This window comes from Diadema antillarum, unplaced genomic scaffold (assembly GCF_040938485.1).
Source record: "Diadema antillarum isolate AM-2024a unplaced genomic scaffold, OU_Dant_1.0 seq00000218_RagTag, whole genome shotgun sequence".
NCBI classification, from domain to species: domain Eukaryota; kingdom Metazoa; phylum Echinodermata; class Echinoidea; order Diadematoida; family Diadematidae; genus Diadema; species Diadema antillarum.
The window spans coordinates 1-17,651 of record NW_027271273.1 but is presented as its reverse complement, the minus strand read 5'-3'; the positions used below and the strand labels follow the sequence as shown (position 1 = coordinate 17,651).

General features: G+C 39.1%; 1 protein-coding gene across 1 annotated transcript in view; it reads right to left on the bottom strand.

Annotated features, from left to right (window-relative positions):
* Positions 1-12,058, bottom strand: part of LOC139729124 (protein sel-1 homolog 1-like) — an 85,372-nt gene extending 73,314 nt beyond the window's left edge. Inside the window, exons 1-8 of the mRNA XM_071640054.1 lie at positions 11,935-12,058; positions 8,433-9,575; positions 7,072-7,131; positions 6,311-6,371; positions 5,540-5,702; positions 2,589-2,702; positions 1,901-1,982; positions 970-1,124 (exon numbers count right to left, since the gene is read on the bottom strand). Coding sequence (XP_071496155.1) covers positions 970-1,124; positions 1,901-1,982; positions 2,589-2,702; positions 5,540-5,702; positions 6,311-6,371; positions 7,072-7,131; positions 8,433-9,575; positions 11,935-12,001 — 1,845 coding nt within the window. The 5' untranslated portion in view covers positions 12,002-12,058. The remainder of the gene's footprint in view (positions 1-969; positions 1,125-1,900; positions 1,983-2,588; positions 2,703-5,539; positions 5,703-6,310; positions 6,372-7,071; positions 7,132-8,432; positions 9,576-11,934) is intronic.
* Positions 12,059-17,651: the final 5,593 nt, after the last annotated feature.

The window sequence follows — 17,651 nt, the reverse complement described above, 5'->3', positions numbered from 1 at the left end:
TTACAAAGAAAATGAGATTTTAAATTTGAGGACTGGCAATGATGTTGCCCCCACCCCCACAATGCCCAAGGGGGGGGGGGCACCTCTTGAGCAGCCAAGAACATATCTGAAGCACAGTCACCAATGGACTTAATACTCATAGCACAACTCAGCTCTATCAATTCTAGTTTTACAGAAGATTTTTAGAGATTCCTTAATTTTGGGGCTTTGGGACCCACATATAGGGGGGGGGGGGGTGGGCATTGGCATTGTGCCCATTTTAACAAATTAAGATCATGAAGAAGCTCAAAATGTATATTATGTATGTAAGTTTATCCACAAAGCAGAACAGATGTCACACAATGAACTATCTCAATAGCTTAGTTAAGCCTTCAGCTCACGTGACTGAACTGATATAGACAAAGGTTGCAGCTTACGTTAAGAGCCTCAGTGGCAAGGCATGAGAAATGTTGTATGAAGTCTTGTCTACCCTTGGCATTTTTTGACGGGATAATATAAATGGTAATAACACCACAAAGCTTCATTCTCATTTTGATGTAATGAAAATAACTACCTAATATAAATCTACCTAATGTACTTTTGTCTACCGATTCCTTTGGTCTTTTTTTTTTTCATTCTGAAACAGAAGACAAATTTGTTGCCATTTGATATCATACTAAAGTTGGACTATCAAACAACATGCTCAACAAAAGCCATTCATTCTGCTACTTTGGTATTATGCTAAGTTGTTCCCCTGACTGCACTTAAAGTATCATTTCAAACTCTTATTTCAAGCATAAAGTGCTGATGGATCAGATGATATGCAATGCCATGCTGACTGGATCTTGTCAATCACATAACTTGAGTTCTCAGACATTTATACACCATGATCATTTCAGTTCAAACCGCAGTTGAATGGGACAAATAGTTCCATTAAAGAACTGAGTGAGATAATGTTCCCTCAGACAGCATAAGCAAAAAGAGACTAACCTGAGCATTGACATCCCCTTTGTCGGCCAGGAATTGGTAGTACTGGATGAGATCGTCGTCGAGCATTCCTGCGTCTGCGTCAGGATCTTCGTTCTCATCAAAGAGGCGCACACGCATGGTGATTGAGCCACCAGCTGTGGAAACATTAGCAGCCACTGTGGAGAATAACCAGGAAGAGCTTTTTATAGTTATTTTCAGACCTTTTTTTTTTTTGACACTCAATCTTTATCACCAATCCCCATCATCTCATATAAACTGAGAAATTTCTAAGATAATGATATTTGATACTGGATATATTTGCCTTATGGCATGTAACTACAATTTGCCTCCAGTGTTCAATGGCATTCTATAATTGTCTTTTTTTTTTTAAGGTGTGTTTCAAAAAATACTATGATGTTTTAAAGGAGACTGCTCCTAAACTGTTCAAGAGCATTCTTTGCTGGAGTGTAGGCTGTTGGTGGTATAGGCCATAAGGAGTGTCTTGATATTGCCAGACTTATGTCTAGCAGCACAAGTTCCAATAATGAATAACAATCATTTCTCACAAATTTACATACTAGTAGCCTGTTATAGAGACCTCACATATATGCAGAGCAACAAAAACAAAAATAAGAAAACAATACAAGTGCTTTCACCTTTACGACAATGATGACGAAGTTAATGTTCAAAATGATAGCAATGCTTATTATCAGTAGCAGCACCAGCTAAAGAAGAAGATGAAACAGAAGAGGCCGGTTCAAAAGTTGTGTAATTATCATGGTGCTGCTGACACGATAATTGTCACTGAGTCAGAATGAAAGTATGGAGTAAAGAATACACACACAGTAAAATAAGATAAATAAAATATTAGAAGCAAAATGACATGTTATTCATCATTCACTCGTGTAGTAGAAATAATCAGTCGATCACTTTGCCATAAAAACATACTTACCTTTACTTGCCACTCTCTTGTAATAAGTCAGGGCTGTTTCACAGTTCTGTGCAACTCCAACTCCAGACCAGAATCTATAACCCTGTTGATACAAAAGCGACAAATTATTATCCTCTTTGTAATTCTTATATTGTTTCTCATCAAAGAACTCTGACTGCCATAATGCAGCACAAACTGCAACACTTTAAATCTAACATCCTAAAAAATAAGCAAGCTCATACTTGATGAAACTTCAAAAAAAGTTTCCAAATTTTCAAAGTTTTAGACATATAAGCCATGCCAAAGGCCTCTATAAAAACGGAATGATACTTTGACAATGTTCTTATGTTTCATTCTAGAATCAAAAGAAAAATACAAAATCAATATATCCATGCGAAAAAGTAATATCAACTGATTACGGGAAATTCATATAGATTAAATATTTGATGATCTACCATAACTAGATATGTATGTCACAAAACTATATGTACACATATAGAAAGGTAAACAGGCTTCGTAGCTCTCTAAATTTCATGATGAATACCTACAAATTACAACCATTGAAACTTTTACCCTCCCCTGCCCCATTGCAAGGGGAAAATAGTATTTGCCTTAACAGTATTGAATGAAACCCACGCACAAACCGATTTCTTTTCTAAATAATATTGTCATCTCTATCTTGCTGCAAAACGTGACGCAGCCCACTCACCATCATCATCTGGCCGAAGGAATCCCCACCAAGAGCTGAGAAGGTGTAGTAGACCAAAGCTCTGGACTGGCTGGAGTTGGTACCTATCCCTGTTGCATGGATGAACCCTAGACCCTACAATGCATTGTAAAACAGATAGAGAGAGAGAGAGAGAGGGTGTGATAATTGAACAGGGATATCAAACTGATTGAATGAGAGGGCCTGAAAATACATTTATGAAAAGCTACTTTGTACAAAAAAAAAAAAAGGGTCTGAACACTGATATTACCAGGGCCTGAATATAGGCTTTTGCCTGAAAACCGGCATTCTTAATTAAAATAACAGAAGTTTATGACAGGATAGAAAGAAACTGACAAATGCACATATACCTTTACAATGGAATCTTATCACAAACCCCATGCACATAAATGCTTCATCACTTTACAATATACAGCATGTCTAAAATTGATATACTGTAACAATAATCATCCACGAAATTCTCTTAGGTGGCCATGTATAGAGGATATTTCTCTCACAGCAAAAATAGGATCAAGCAAATCTCACCAGAAATACCGGTTGAAGCAAAAATCTACATTCCACATTATTTAATTTGATGCAAAGTTGAACACCAATTATAGAAGGCATCCCTAGATGACAAGTTGGTCTGGTCTGTGGGGAAAACTACCTCACCTTAAAGACCTCACTTAAAAGAACAAGTTAATGGACAAGAATGCAAATGTTTCACACAAATCATTTTACGTAACAAATATTGATGTCAGTTTACAAGGACTCTCTTTATGCTAATGACAATCTAAAGGGTTACAGTTGTATTTAAAATGAACCTCCAACTGGAGAAGAACTTCCAGTATCAGTACAGCAGATGACATTTTATTTATAATACTGGCAATAAAAATTGCTATATAAGATCAAACATGAATCATCAAATTATGGATAATCGCACTCTTAAAAAGTATCACCAGTAACTGTTCAAGCTAATAGGACACACATAAACATAAATAGCACACATTCAATCTCAATATTTCCTGTCATAAAGAAAGGATTATGTGGCATATGGGATACAATAAGATGCCATGATGCTATTTTATAGCTCACCTAAACAGATAATAAAATGGAAAATCAACATTTCTAAGCTTTTTCTTTTTATCACTACATGCACCGTAAGCATACAGATCTATAAATTGTAGCAGTAACTCACAACCCATCTTTGTTTCTAAAAGAGGCACAAACATTTATTGTACCAACCTAACCTTAGGTGGCAGCGATGAATCAAAAATTTCTGCTAATACACTTTTATGACTAATGGTAAAACACAAGATACATTTTTAAAGAGTGCATAAAATCATCTCTCATCTCCGAAGAATGTAAATCTACATCGTAATGGATAATTTGCTTTCCCACAAACACACACACACACACACACACACACACACACATGATTCATCTTGATTTATGGCAATGACAAGGCATCCAGCATCTCTCCCATCCCCTTCATTACCTTCCTGAACTAGTTACAGGCATAAATGCTTAAGGGAACCTCGAATGCACTTGATACACTCTTAAACCTTCTGTACCGTATGTCCCCCAAAAAAATTACAATGGTACCCTCCGCAACAATAACTTTAAAAATAGTGTATCAATCCAAACACAATTTCAGGGTATGAAACTGTAACTCATTGCCCACGTCTTGCAGAAAAACCCCATTCAATTTGCTTCAGTGGTCAAAGAGAAATGAAGATTTTTGTAGGGCATATCAGGAATCACTTCCCTCCAAGTTCTGTCTATTGTGTTTACACATTAATATGCAGTTTCAAGAGCATCCAAGTGCTAAACTTGGAAGAATCAGACTCATTACATGCTTTGCAACAATCCACATTTCTCTGTGACTGCTTGACCAAACTGAATGGGGTTTTCTGCAAAATAGAGCTAAAATGTTACATTTTAAGACCTTGAAGAAGCATTTAGATGGTTTCATCATATTGGGTGTTATCAATGCAAAAATCTGATAGTAGTTTTGTTTTGTTTTGTTTTTTTTTTGACATAGGCCTACTGTATTGGCTCAAACTGTATGCTGCTCATGGGGCTTGCATGATAAACATGCTTTTGGGAGCCGATCATCAATTGCAACATTTACTCTTTTTGTCTCTCAACTGTACATACTTCTTCAAGAATCAGTTCACATAACAAATTGGTAGCCTGCCAATTATGCAATCTGCCACTACAAGTGTAGTGTGACAATGTATGACGTGAGAAGAGGTAGAATCTCGGATCATATCTAGGCTGCATTCATCACGCAAATGTCAACAAAACCCATGCTATTATACTGCATAATTGCTCATTTTCTTCCCTTTGTTTGGCTGTGTTCTGTTATCTTGTGCTGTATTGTAGTGTGATCTTTGTCGAACTATGCTGTTCTGACCTGCGCTGTGCTTTTGCTTTGCTGCGTCGTGTTTTGTTTTGCCGTATTTCAGTGTTCTTTGCTTCTTGGTCAGGCACTGTATCAATCACACACAAAATGAAGAGACCCGTTACACATCCTGCTTCTATCACCTTTTTCACAACAGGGACCTGAGCAAATTTATGATCTTGACGAGATCGCACTGATGAGAAGCAGGCTGTCACCTGCACGCTGCACGGACTTTTGATATGGATGGGTAAGTGTACCAAGAGGTGCAGGGCCCTGTTTTACCAATATATGAACTATATTGTGCCAAACAATGAACCCAAAGTTGGAAAAGATTCATATCAACTCCAGTTGGAAAGAATAAATATACATGCAAAATGTACTCCAGAACTTGGTAAAGGTGGATTACACGTTTTATTCCAAAATGACTTTGTGAAATAGTTCCTACCTTCTGAGGACTGATTGATCCTGAAATTGTCCCTAAGATCAGTTGGATTAAACTCGTGATTGATTTCAGAGCTCAGTGAAAGAGCCCCAAGAATATACTTACTGCTTGCCCCCGCGGGTCTCCCAAGTTGGCCAGGCGGCTGAAGAGGTCGTGGGCCCCAGAAATGTTCAGCGGGAGCTTGTCGCCAAACAGGAAGTCAAATGCGACCATCAGCATAGACTTGGGGTGGTCCATGTAAGCTGCTTTCACAAGAATCTTGTATGCCCTGCAAAATCATTGGTGACAGTGAATTAGAGTATCTATTGCATTCATTCATAATATGGGGGTTTGACAGTAATGCAAGGATGAAACTGCAAACTAAAATGCATCAGCAGCATTAACACTGAAAGAATAGTGTTTTTAACCCATTGAGGACTACATAATCTTCAAGTGTGAAGGATGTGGGCGTAACCCTAAGAAGAAGAAGAAGAAGGACAAGTCCCGGGTATATTCGGGCAAGTGTCTATGGAAAATGCGTGTGGAAGCAAAATCAGTCCGTCCTCAACAGGTTAAGAGAATGTCACTGCATACAGCACCAAATGAGACTCATCATCTTGAGAAATCTGGGTGAACATGGCATTTATTAAAGGCTTATCACCTGCATTCAATATGCTTGCAGTCTAAACATGAAAAAAAAAAAACCTTTCTCCAACTTGAACTTTTTTTTGCTCCCTGCTTAAGACCGACCTCTATAAAACAAGTTATGGCAAATGTCAAACACCTTGAATGCTGGTCAAAATGCCAGATATTGTTTTCTTAGAGCTTGCATATAAAAATTGGGGGGGGGGGGGGATAACAATATAGTATGGTTAAGTGTGACGTCATTGAACTTACAAATCAGACTGATCATCTGTAGAATTGATTAGTTCCAGGGCTTTTTCATACAGCTGTTCACCTGAAAGATAAGGTAAGATGGTGAGCAGAAGAAACATGTTAAATCTATGACATATACTCAGAACCATAACATACGAAATTACTCATATTTAGCTCACGTTTATAGCTGAGATTGAGGTATATTTTGTTCATAGGTGCTCATGAAAGACATAGCAAATCAGGATGTGTCAAACACTAGTAAGTTAACCACAGCATGACTTGTCTTGTCAAATACTGTTAAGACAAACACATGTCAAGAATGTCTACATTTACCCATGGCAACTCTTGAGAGTTGCTTCTCAGGCGCACTAGCTCTACTTTCAAATACCCAAATCTTTCAGTGCAGGTATTGTATATCCACTTGTGGTGGAGTCTATACCTTTTCTGACCATTCAGCTCTATGTTAGATCAAAGCGCATCCTATCCTGGAAAAATACAAGGCTGTCAGACATTCCTTAATGCTCTTTTCATAAATCCTTTCTTACATGTATACATGTATCTCGACCATTCACTTTGGGAAAAAAAATGGTTTTTAAAGCTTCCTAGCAGATGACACACAGTAGATTCTACACAGTCATTTGCAGGTAAAAGCTCTGTTATTGTCTAATTGTCAGTTTGTCCTATAGGAGGTTCAAACAAGAAAATCTAAATGACTTTAAACTACCTAAACACCCAAGCAGAAGTAAAAGCAGAATCTAAATTTGACTATGCAAGGCACTCACTCTTTTCCAATCTTTGCTGCTCTTCTGGGTCCAAGGGTTTTGATGATGCAGGGCTGGTTTCTGCAAAAGAATAAAATTGGTCCAGACAAAGACTTGCAACAACAAATACATGTAAGTGAACAGTATCCTTAACAATGCACATCTTTGGTAGACTAAAAAAAACTATAACATATATCATATATGCATCACCATCGTATATGTGACAAACACAAAACAGTGAGAATAATAAAACAAAAACACCCCCTGCCACTAGCCCCACCACCTTTGATACCAACAACAAATGTACAGTTGTACTTTTAAGTCAACTTGACCTTAGAGCTCTTCAGTCCCTTTTAAGCTTTTTATTCAACTGGACTGATGAAGACATGCTTTGTCATGTAATGCCAGTCAATCTTCACGTAGTTACAGAGCTCTGACTTTGTTTAGCAACTGAGGCACTGTGTTAGTCTGTCATAATAGCATACCAATATCCAATTCACCTTTCTCAAATTTTTTTAAGCAGTATGGTCAGCGATGCACTCATGGAATTCTGAAAATAAATCCCACTGAAAATGATACACATCACTATGTAATACCTAAATGGGAAGAAAATATGTACAGATACACAATCATATTGCCATAAATCAAGTCCAAAGTTAATAAGACACAACTACATTCTCATAACAAAGCAAAAATTTCACATAGGGAAATGCTAGATGTAGATACTGTAAAAGTGGAAATTTTTGTGCATTCTGCGCAACCAGAAACTAGCGCGAAAATAAAAGCATGTGAAGATTTTTGCCTGCCATATGTTCCAGTATTTGAGGTCTTACCTCTGCAAAATTAAAACCATTCGAAATTCTTCTTACCCCGATGAGCATGAAAAATTAGTCGCGCGAAAAATATCTACTTTTACAGTAGTGAAGTCTTCAAAAATGAATGGAGCGGGGTGGAATTGACGGGTATGTATGGCTTACATCACAAGTAGGTATAGTTTTCGCAAGAAATCTTCATCAGCTCGACAAAATGACGGATTTGGCCTACTGGATGCTCGTTCGGCACTCCTGTGCAATATTTGGTCACTTTTGATAGAGCATACTGTAAAACATGATATATTCGCAACATGAATTTTTTTGCGTATTGGAGCCAACAGCCTTTTTTGCAGCATGAAATTTTCGCGAACTGCCACTGGCATTTAATGCACATAGTGTAGACATGAACATTCGCGTGCATTTTAATTTCGTGAATCTTGGCGCTTGCGAAATTCGCGAAATTAAAATGCACGCGAACATTCCTCGTTTTACAGTATGTGCATAAATACAGTGTTTCACAATTATCATCTAGAGCATGCACACAGCCTCCAGTGTAATTATTACTCATACCTGTTTGGGATTCTTCCTCGAGTGGAGGACTAGAGAGAGGATGCGCATCATCAGACAGCATCTGCTCTCCGCCAGAGTCATCTGTCCCAATGGTTGCAGTGTCACCCTTAGTGACAGGAATCCTCTCCTCTTCTTCTTTTGCTTGGGTCTGAATGAATTCATCATCAGCAGGTACAAGATCACTACCATCTTCGCTCTCCTCGGCAAAACTATCATCAGTCACATCCTCCTGAGTCCGTGGCATCTCCCAAGATAACCCTTGGGGATTGGCTTCGGATTGCTCCACTGGTTCTTCCTCGGATACTTCTGGACCTTGGTCTCCCTCTGGTGTAGGTTGGTGCACTACAGTCCTGGAGCTTGCGTGGTACTTGGTAGACTGCCTCACTGGGTGCACTCCGACTGGCTCGCGTTGTGGAGGGGTTAGCACCTGCTTTGGTGAATGCTGCTGAGGGGCGTGGTGTTGTTGTTGCTGTTGGTGTTGCTGTTGGTTTTGCGTTTGCTGTGACAATTGGGCATGCTGTCCATCTTGAGACTGCACAAGTTGTTGAGCACGCTGACTGGCATGTTGCGACTGTTTCTGAACGGGTGGCTGCTGTTGTTGTCCTGCGCTTGCATGCGTGTGTTGCCCCTGTTGATGCTGTATGTGATTTGCACCCTCTTGTGCACCAGTGACTCCTGACCCAGTATTTGGGTTCTCCACTGACCTGTGAAGATGCTTTGTGGAGTCTTGTGTCCTAAAATGTGATTGCTCTCCATCATTGACTGAACTGGAAGCCCTTGTTGACTTTTGACCAATATTATTATCCCCACTTGTCTGCTGGGGCCTCTGCCCAGCTACAGCTTGCTCATGTACCTCCTGTGCTGCTCTAGCAGTGTCTGACAACCCAGCACCAGAAAGACCTGCATGTTGAGCATTGCTTCCAAATGCACCATTGTCTTTGGAGGGAACATTATTTGATGGATGACCATCACTTCTGATAGAGGTCATCTGCATTGTTTCAGATTGCACATTGTCCTTTCTTGAGTCGTGAGCATGGTGGGCAGTTGTTTGAGACCCTTGCTGATTGCCACTTGCAGTGCTGGCTGAACTCGGGGAGGAGCTTGAAGGCTGAATTTCATCTGCTAGAACCCATGTTGCGGAGTCTGTGTAAAGGAGAAAATATTCAGCATGGTCAACAATACTCTCGTTTCAGAAATGTAAAATGGATTGTAATTGGCAGATACTAAACTTGGCTGTGTTTGAAATGGACCAATATATCACAGTCAACAACTGCAATCTCTCAGTATCTATGCTATTCTGACTTTCCACATGGCGTTAAAGTGGCTTAAACAAAAACACACCACACTAACTCTCTATGGAATTGTCCAATACAACTGTATCAACAGTTAATTAGCTGTCTACACTCTCCATATTCCTGAACATTCATTCAAGTCATCAATGATATTCAGTGAAGTTCATATTGCTAGAGGGAGGCCATCTTGAAGTCAAATATACCACTAAGGATTCAATATTTTGCTGATAAAGGCAAAAGCAAAAATTCAGCCACCGCAATAAGTACATTTATATCTGTAAGCACCTGAGCGTTTCACTGACAGTGAATAGTTTGAAACTCAAATTTTGGGGCTACATGAGTGGGACTTGAGCTACTTCATCTGTATTGTGCTCTCTCTCTCTTCATTTCCATTAAAAATAGGTTTACATTCCACTTTTTTGTATGTCCACTATTAAGGTCTGTTTTAAGGTCACTCAGCAACCCCCCCCCCCCATTCCTCTGATCCTGTGTTATAGTTGTTGTATCCAAAAGATTATACATGTAGGAATCAGAACCTGCTGTCACGCCTGCTGCAATTCATTGCAAGCAATGACAATGAAATGACATGCTTGAATAGCAATTGTACACAAAAAGTCACCTACAATTTGTAGGAAGAAAAACAAACTAACAAATAAACCATGGATGCTACTCAATGGCCACCACAGCAAATTGGCAACTCTGTGTGATTTAGGTGTTGAGCACAACAAATTTTCATTTTTCTCCTGGTTTTTTTTTTTTTTCCAGCCCTGTTCTTAGTATTGAAAGTGTTCAGAATCCACACAGAAAATAACTAGATTTCAAACAGGATATAAATGGGCAACATCCCACAAATGCAACCTTTATTCAGGGCTCCGATTCTAAAACCACAGCTTATGCCCAGCCATTCGTGAGACAGTCCTACATGTATTCACCTGTGTGGTTTCCTTCCGTACATCAGCCATCATACATGGGCAGCATACAAACATGTGATAGCATAGAGTGATAACAAAGTACCATACGTACAAAGTGTAGCACTACTGCATAATAATCGTAACCTACTACAGTCCTGTCTATACAAGCAAGCCCTTACAGTATATAATCCGATGAGATTAATACATTACTGGGTATCCCCCTCAGCTGTTATGTTTGTGCCTAAATGTTTGAAGAAAATCAAAATTAGTGACATTTTGTATACAAAAAAAAAAAAGAGCTGCTCAACTGCATCAGACAGAGTTGCCCCACCCCTTTGTCTTACTCTTCACACTTTAATTCATAACTCCTTTTTCGGTGACAAATATTTTCCCTGCATTTACAGTGATCTACTTCTCTGATTTTTCTGTTGTTCATACAAAGCATCAGGATGGAAGGAAGTGTTTGAATAGACTGTTTCTATGCTGGCAGTCTGCTCCCGCAAGTAATTTGGATCTGCAATGCAACAACTGGGCAAGGCTTTACAACCAATAAATTTCTGCCCACCACAACAGACAGGTTTAAGGTGATACCAGTGCCAATCATATTGTTTACCTGGGCCCAGAGCTGCTATCTGGGGAGTGGCATACCAATATATGGCTTCATCTACTGAGTGATTCTTGCTGCAAGAGACTTCAATATGCTTCTTAAAGTAAATTATGTTCTGCTTACATTCAATTCAAATCGACAATTTACCGTTTTCAATTACAAAAGAAAGATCGGAGCTACACATTGTGTGTAGAGCTGCCCTAGTAGTGTACTGTTAGAACAGATCATTCAAGTCGCAGGTTTATGGGTACGGTGTGCAGTGATATTTCTTCATATAGGTCTCTCTCTAAACTTTTATTTGCTTGACTTGAGTGCTTTTCATGCATTGTGAACATCATCATTTAATTCAGTTGTTCATAAAGTCAAGCATTTCTTACACTGAACCACCACACAAGTGCACAAGCACAACTCACACAATTAACAACAAATACCGTAGTTATGCTGGGTAAACTCCGCCTAGCGGGTAAAGTCGGCCGCCAGCGCGCACAGTACATAAAATTGTACTGTGCGCGCTGGCGGCCGACTTTACCCGCTAGGCCGAGTTTACCCATAACTAAGGTATATGATGTTCAAAATTATCACCATTCTCTGACTGTATTGATGAAGTGATCATCTACTCTAGACTGAACTTCACAAAAACGTGCTCGCATTTGATCTAGAAAATACAGGTTACAGTAGAGCTTTGTGCTTACCTTGCCATCCCCTCAGTGAGATGCAGAATATCACAACAGTCAGGTGCTTCACACACCGCGCTTTCATCTTGAGGAAGAGAATAGGGCGGCAATCCCCCAGGCCCCCTGTGCGCAAACTTGATTCTTCTACGGTTGAATTTATATTAACGCTGTCAGAGATGGCTGATTTCCATTGGTGCTGTTAAGCCAAAAGACTAACATTACTAGTATAGAAATGTCTCTCCTCTGGGTAGCAAAGCGATGTGGACTTGAACACTCACACGAGTCACACACTGGACGTTGTGTTGTCGGTCTAACGCAGCATGTGGAAAATGCGCATCTAGCGGGACGGCAATGTTCCTCCAGTCGGCTGCTGCCCGCCCGGTGAGCAGCTACTGCCCGAGCGCGAGACCGAAGTTGGCCGTAGGCGTAGCGTCAAAAAGGGCAAGTAAAGCAATCAGCTATGATGTAAATGGCGCTACATGTAGCTACGTCGGCTGTCCACTGTTAATTTGTCTGTAGAATTGCGAAAAGTATCAAAGTAACTATCTGATAAGTAAGATAAGTAAAATGGAAACAGGACGCACGTACAGCCGATGAATCTACAGACAGTAACGTTACATCACCTGGCGATTCGCACGGTGACCGAATACTGAATGTAACAGCAGTCGGTACACGTAGCGTAGTAATCTACAACAATCTACGTACATGGGACTAGCTAGCTAGCATCGGTTAATTAACTGTGGTTCGGTTAGGATCGGATAGACGGATATATTATTGTTTGTTGGTGCTATTTTAATTTTTGAGGCACGTGTCATTCAGTTGTGAAGATAGCCTTTACGCCTATTACGTAGCCTCAAGCAGCGATATTGTACTACAGCTGTGCCAAGGTGAAAAATAGAATAATTAATGTTCCTTGTTGAACATCTTCTTTCAGGTTGTGGCCGCGGAAGAGGAGGGGGGGGGGGGGGGGGGAGGGAACTAGAACCGTAGTGCCCTCGCCCACATATCGGGTCACTTCACCCCATTCACCCCACCTCACCACACACACTTACACACACACACACAACACATACACTTCAGACAAAACAACTACAAAACGCGCACACACGCCAGATAAGATGTCAAATGATTTTCGACAGTTCTTTCATGGGGATGCGGTGGGGTGGGGGGGGGGGGGGGGGGGGGTGGAGGAGCATTGACCCTTGAGGCAACCAACCGGTTACAGCTCGTTATTCCGAAGGTTCGTTATTCCGAAGGCTCTTTTATCCGAAGATTCATTATTCCGAAGGTTCGTTATTCCGAATTTCATTTTCGGATTTAACCAATCTCCGGAATAACGAACCTTCGGAATAACGCCACAAATGTTCGGATTAACGTACCTTTTTTCATTTTCTGATTAACGAACCTCTAGGTATAGGAAATTTGTGTGTTTCGGATTAAGGAACCTTCGGAATAAGGAATCTTCGGAATAGCGAACCTTCGGAATAGCAAACCTTCGGAATAACGAACAGCACCCAACCAACCATGCAAGGGCACCAGATCCCTCCCCTCCGGCCCTTCTTACCGGAGCGTCCACCTCCCCCTGAAAAAACAATCCCCAGCGCCCAGGTGAGCCACCCCACATTAATTAGCCTTTGTCATTCAGGGCAATTGTTCATAATTGTTGTTTAGCAGTTTGTCAAAAAGATATACAATTATATAATTTTTCATTTTGCAACAGAATTCTCAACAATATAACCGTTAGATATGCCTTCATGTGGCAGAGTATTCCCATTGTTGGAGATATCTTGAATCTTGCCACCCATCTGTGGCTCTATGTAAACATGTAGCCATCTTTTCCATTTTCTGTCTCATTTCCTCTTGCACTGATATATAGCGTGACCCTTACATTCGAAATCGAGTAAGAAAAATAATAACAAACAAACCACATGAGAGATTCAAAGATATACTTAGTAAGCATTATAATATCACGATGTTGGTTTCTGGTGAAGTATAGAAAAAACATACTGAAGCCGTATTTTACATGATTTTAAAAGGGATTTTATAGTTTTGGTTGAGACCTATCATAAGGCTTCTAACATTTTTTTGGTGAGATAATGAGAAACCTTTTATAAAATATGAAAGAACATGTAATATTATTCCAAGAGGAATTCAACGTTTTTTAATGAAAATTGGTTTTGAATAGGCTGAGATATCCAAACAGAGTGATCCTAAGGTACGCCCCGCCTTTTCCTGATCGCTTTATTTTACTTTGCTTTTGGATGTCCATTTTTCATCAAATAAACATTGAATTCCTTTTAGAATGGTGTGGCCTGTACTATTTCATAAGTGGTTTCTTTGTATCTCACAAAAAGTTAAAAGCCCAATTCTCATCTTCACCAAGACTTTGGGCCCTATATATCATATCTTTCAGCACACATACAAACACACACAAGCACACACAAACACACACTGTGTCATACACATTTTTGTTTGTTTGTTTTATGATATTCTTTATTTGAGTTTCATTCAATATCAGGTCCATGTTGACAATGAAATTAATATTAACAACAGCAAAAAAGCTGCTGTATTTTTCTTTCTTGTGCCGCTAAATCATTTTTTTCCAACTTACAGTGCAATATTTTTTTCCAAAATCATACCATGTTTCATAGTTTATATAACAGAAATGACATGAAATTCTGCATAACTCTCAGAAAAAGCTATCTTGATTAATAGTCTAATCAAGTCAATCCAAATCTGACACACACACACACACACACACACACACACACACAAGAAATTGTGCTGCATGCTCAAATCACTTTTTTTAAACATAACTTTCTTCTTTTCTTTTCTTTTTTTGCAGAGCACACGCTATGTACAAAAATATATCAAATTGAGCATAACTCTTAAAAGGAAAAAAAATATCTTGATCAAGTTGATCAGAGTTATCAATATCCGCTTCATTACATAAATTCTCTGACACTCCCTTGAGAATACAGCATTTCCCAAAATGTGTCATAAACTGGAAAAAAATAAACAAACTCATCATTTTTATATAACCTATCGATCCACCCATACATACCCATACACATACAACCCACACACATACAACCCACACACACTCTGTAGAAGAAAACAATCCCACGTGCATGGTTCTGGTTGTATAATGATAATCCGTGGTGGTTCAGTGCCGAAAACCGAGTTGGCCAGACTCTCTTTATTATACGGCACTGTGGTGGTTTACAAAAGAGCGACCTCTCTTGCTAGCAATATTGGCAGATTATTACGTACAAAATATATTACTGAGTAGTAATACGTGGCGTACTACAACTCGCTGGCTACAATATACCACAGAAAACAGAACTGATTTCTACGTCCGAGCACTCGAGTTGCTTCCTCCATCAAGGATACGTGGCAAACTATCATAGTGACACGTCACGAGGATTGGTGTATTCGTGCCATGATAACTGTTAAAATCTTTTTTTTTTCATAACTTTTGTCGCGCATTCAAAATGATGACAATAAAAGAAAAGCATCGATACCAGTAGTATATAGGCCTCCTGCCGCTGTGTCTAGACGAGAAAATCCATTCGGACCATGGGGTTATCGGGATTATGAGGAGACAATTAAGCTTTGTCTTGTTTAAAGCAACCATCCCGATTAACCCTCCCTCTGTGCCAATACAAATGCGCTCAAATATCACACACAAACCTGTGGACAGAAAAGCAATGTGGTACGCAGAGGATTAAAAGACGTTAAAGATTGATGAACCTTTCTTCTTTGTTTGTATTAAGTCCATAACGTGCATTGTAAATATGCACTGATTGGTTTATTCAGAAGTAAACCATGACGTGCATCGTGCGTTTATTTTAAAGAGGAAATCTACCCCAAATATAAATAAACTTCAAAAGAAAGAGACAAATATTCCCTACAGAACGATACAAAAAAGGACAAAAATCGGATCAGAAATAAGAAAGATATCACATTTTGAAATTTCACATTTTTTTTTCGGAAAACGTCTCTTGACCAGTCCTTAAGAATTCAAATCAGCAAGTTGACGATGTCATGCTCTCACAATTTCTTATTCATTTCATATCAAGTCAAGCGATTTACTTATTGACAACGGTCTCCTCCACCTGTGATCCAGAAATGAAAAAAAAAATCTCATATTTCAGCTGTATAGTTATGATAATCATGATTGTTTTAAAACCATTACGCAAAACACAAAACAACAGTTATTAAACTCTGATCATACTATCTGGGCATGGGAACATGATTTTGCTTGTATTAGCTAAAAATAGCAATTTCCCCGAATTTCATTCATAACATAATTAATTATACATGAAAAATTGTGAGGATATGACACAATCAATTTGCTAATTTGAATATTCATATAAGGACTGGTTTAGAATTGTTTTCCGCAAAAATAAGAAATTTCAAAATGTCATTATGTTATCTTCGTTATTTCTTATAATCCAATTTTTGTTATTTTTATCATTCTGTAGGGAATATTTTTCTATTTCTTTTTAAGTTTATCTATTTTCGGGGTGGATTTCTGATGGCGGCGAATGTATGTAACAAATGCGAGGGGGTGGGGGCGGAAACACCGAACAAAGTAATACCATTGTCAGAGAAGAAAAGTGCTGTATAATAGGCCAATAATTGTTAAATATCACGAGTCAGAATGCATGGCCATATCACGGAGCTGGAAGAGAGCTGTCACCTCTCACCTTCCACCTATATGTTCACTAATATTTGGGGGAACATGCAAGCGAGGTCAGGGAAGCACAGCGACCAAGCGAGGACAGGGGTTAAGGCGAGGAAGGGGCCGTTAACGATCACCTCGTCACTGTACAGGCATGCTAACCTGGAAACATTGAACTGCCATTACTTGAATATGAGACCAATCTGAAGCAAATAATTTTCACACAACAATAGATATATAATGTACTCTTAAATGAATCCCACAAAATTAAGGATTGGAACAATCATCCACCAGCATTCCCACTGATTCCCACTGATCAGTTACTAGCCAACCCTTTTAATTGGAGCTGCCATTAATGGTTGACAAGACTACCTCAGATCAGATCGTGACGTATATGGAAAACGATATAGAAAATATAAAGAAAATTATATTATTCCCTCGATCGACTTGTACCTGACATAGGTATTCAAGGGTATAGTATTCTCTCTCTTTCTGAAAGAGGCAAGTCAAGTGCTCTTTCATTGTGCCAGAAAAGTGAAAATAATCATGTTGATTTCTCTCTGTACATTTTATTTTCTTTATGTTTTTTCTTGTTTTTTGTGTTTTTTGTATTTTTTTTTTTTTTTTTGGGGGGGGGGGAGGGAGCAAATCTCGACGGGGGTGAGATCCTCGGCAAAGGAGCGAAGCGACCGAGCGGTGGAGGGTGTGGGATGGGGTGCCCCCCCCCCTCCCACGGTAAGAACTTTTTGTAAAAACAGAGTATAAAAGTCGCGTTTATGGGAGAGCATCTTAAATCAAATTTCTAGGGTACAATATACCCTATGTATATATCTATGTACAATATACATTGTACAAAGAAAAAAATTACTGCGAAGGACTATGATAATACCTTAAATGAAAACTATTCATTTTATTATAACTACGGGCAGATCGAGCGAGCCACTTTCACTTTGCCAATCGTCTGAAATGTTTTAATTAAAAGCTTAATCATGATCGCATTGTTCGAACAATAGCAATTATTCTTATATTACCAGAAAGCATAGAAGAA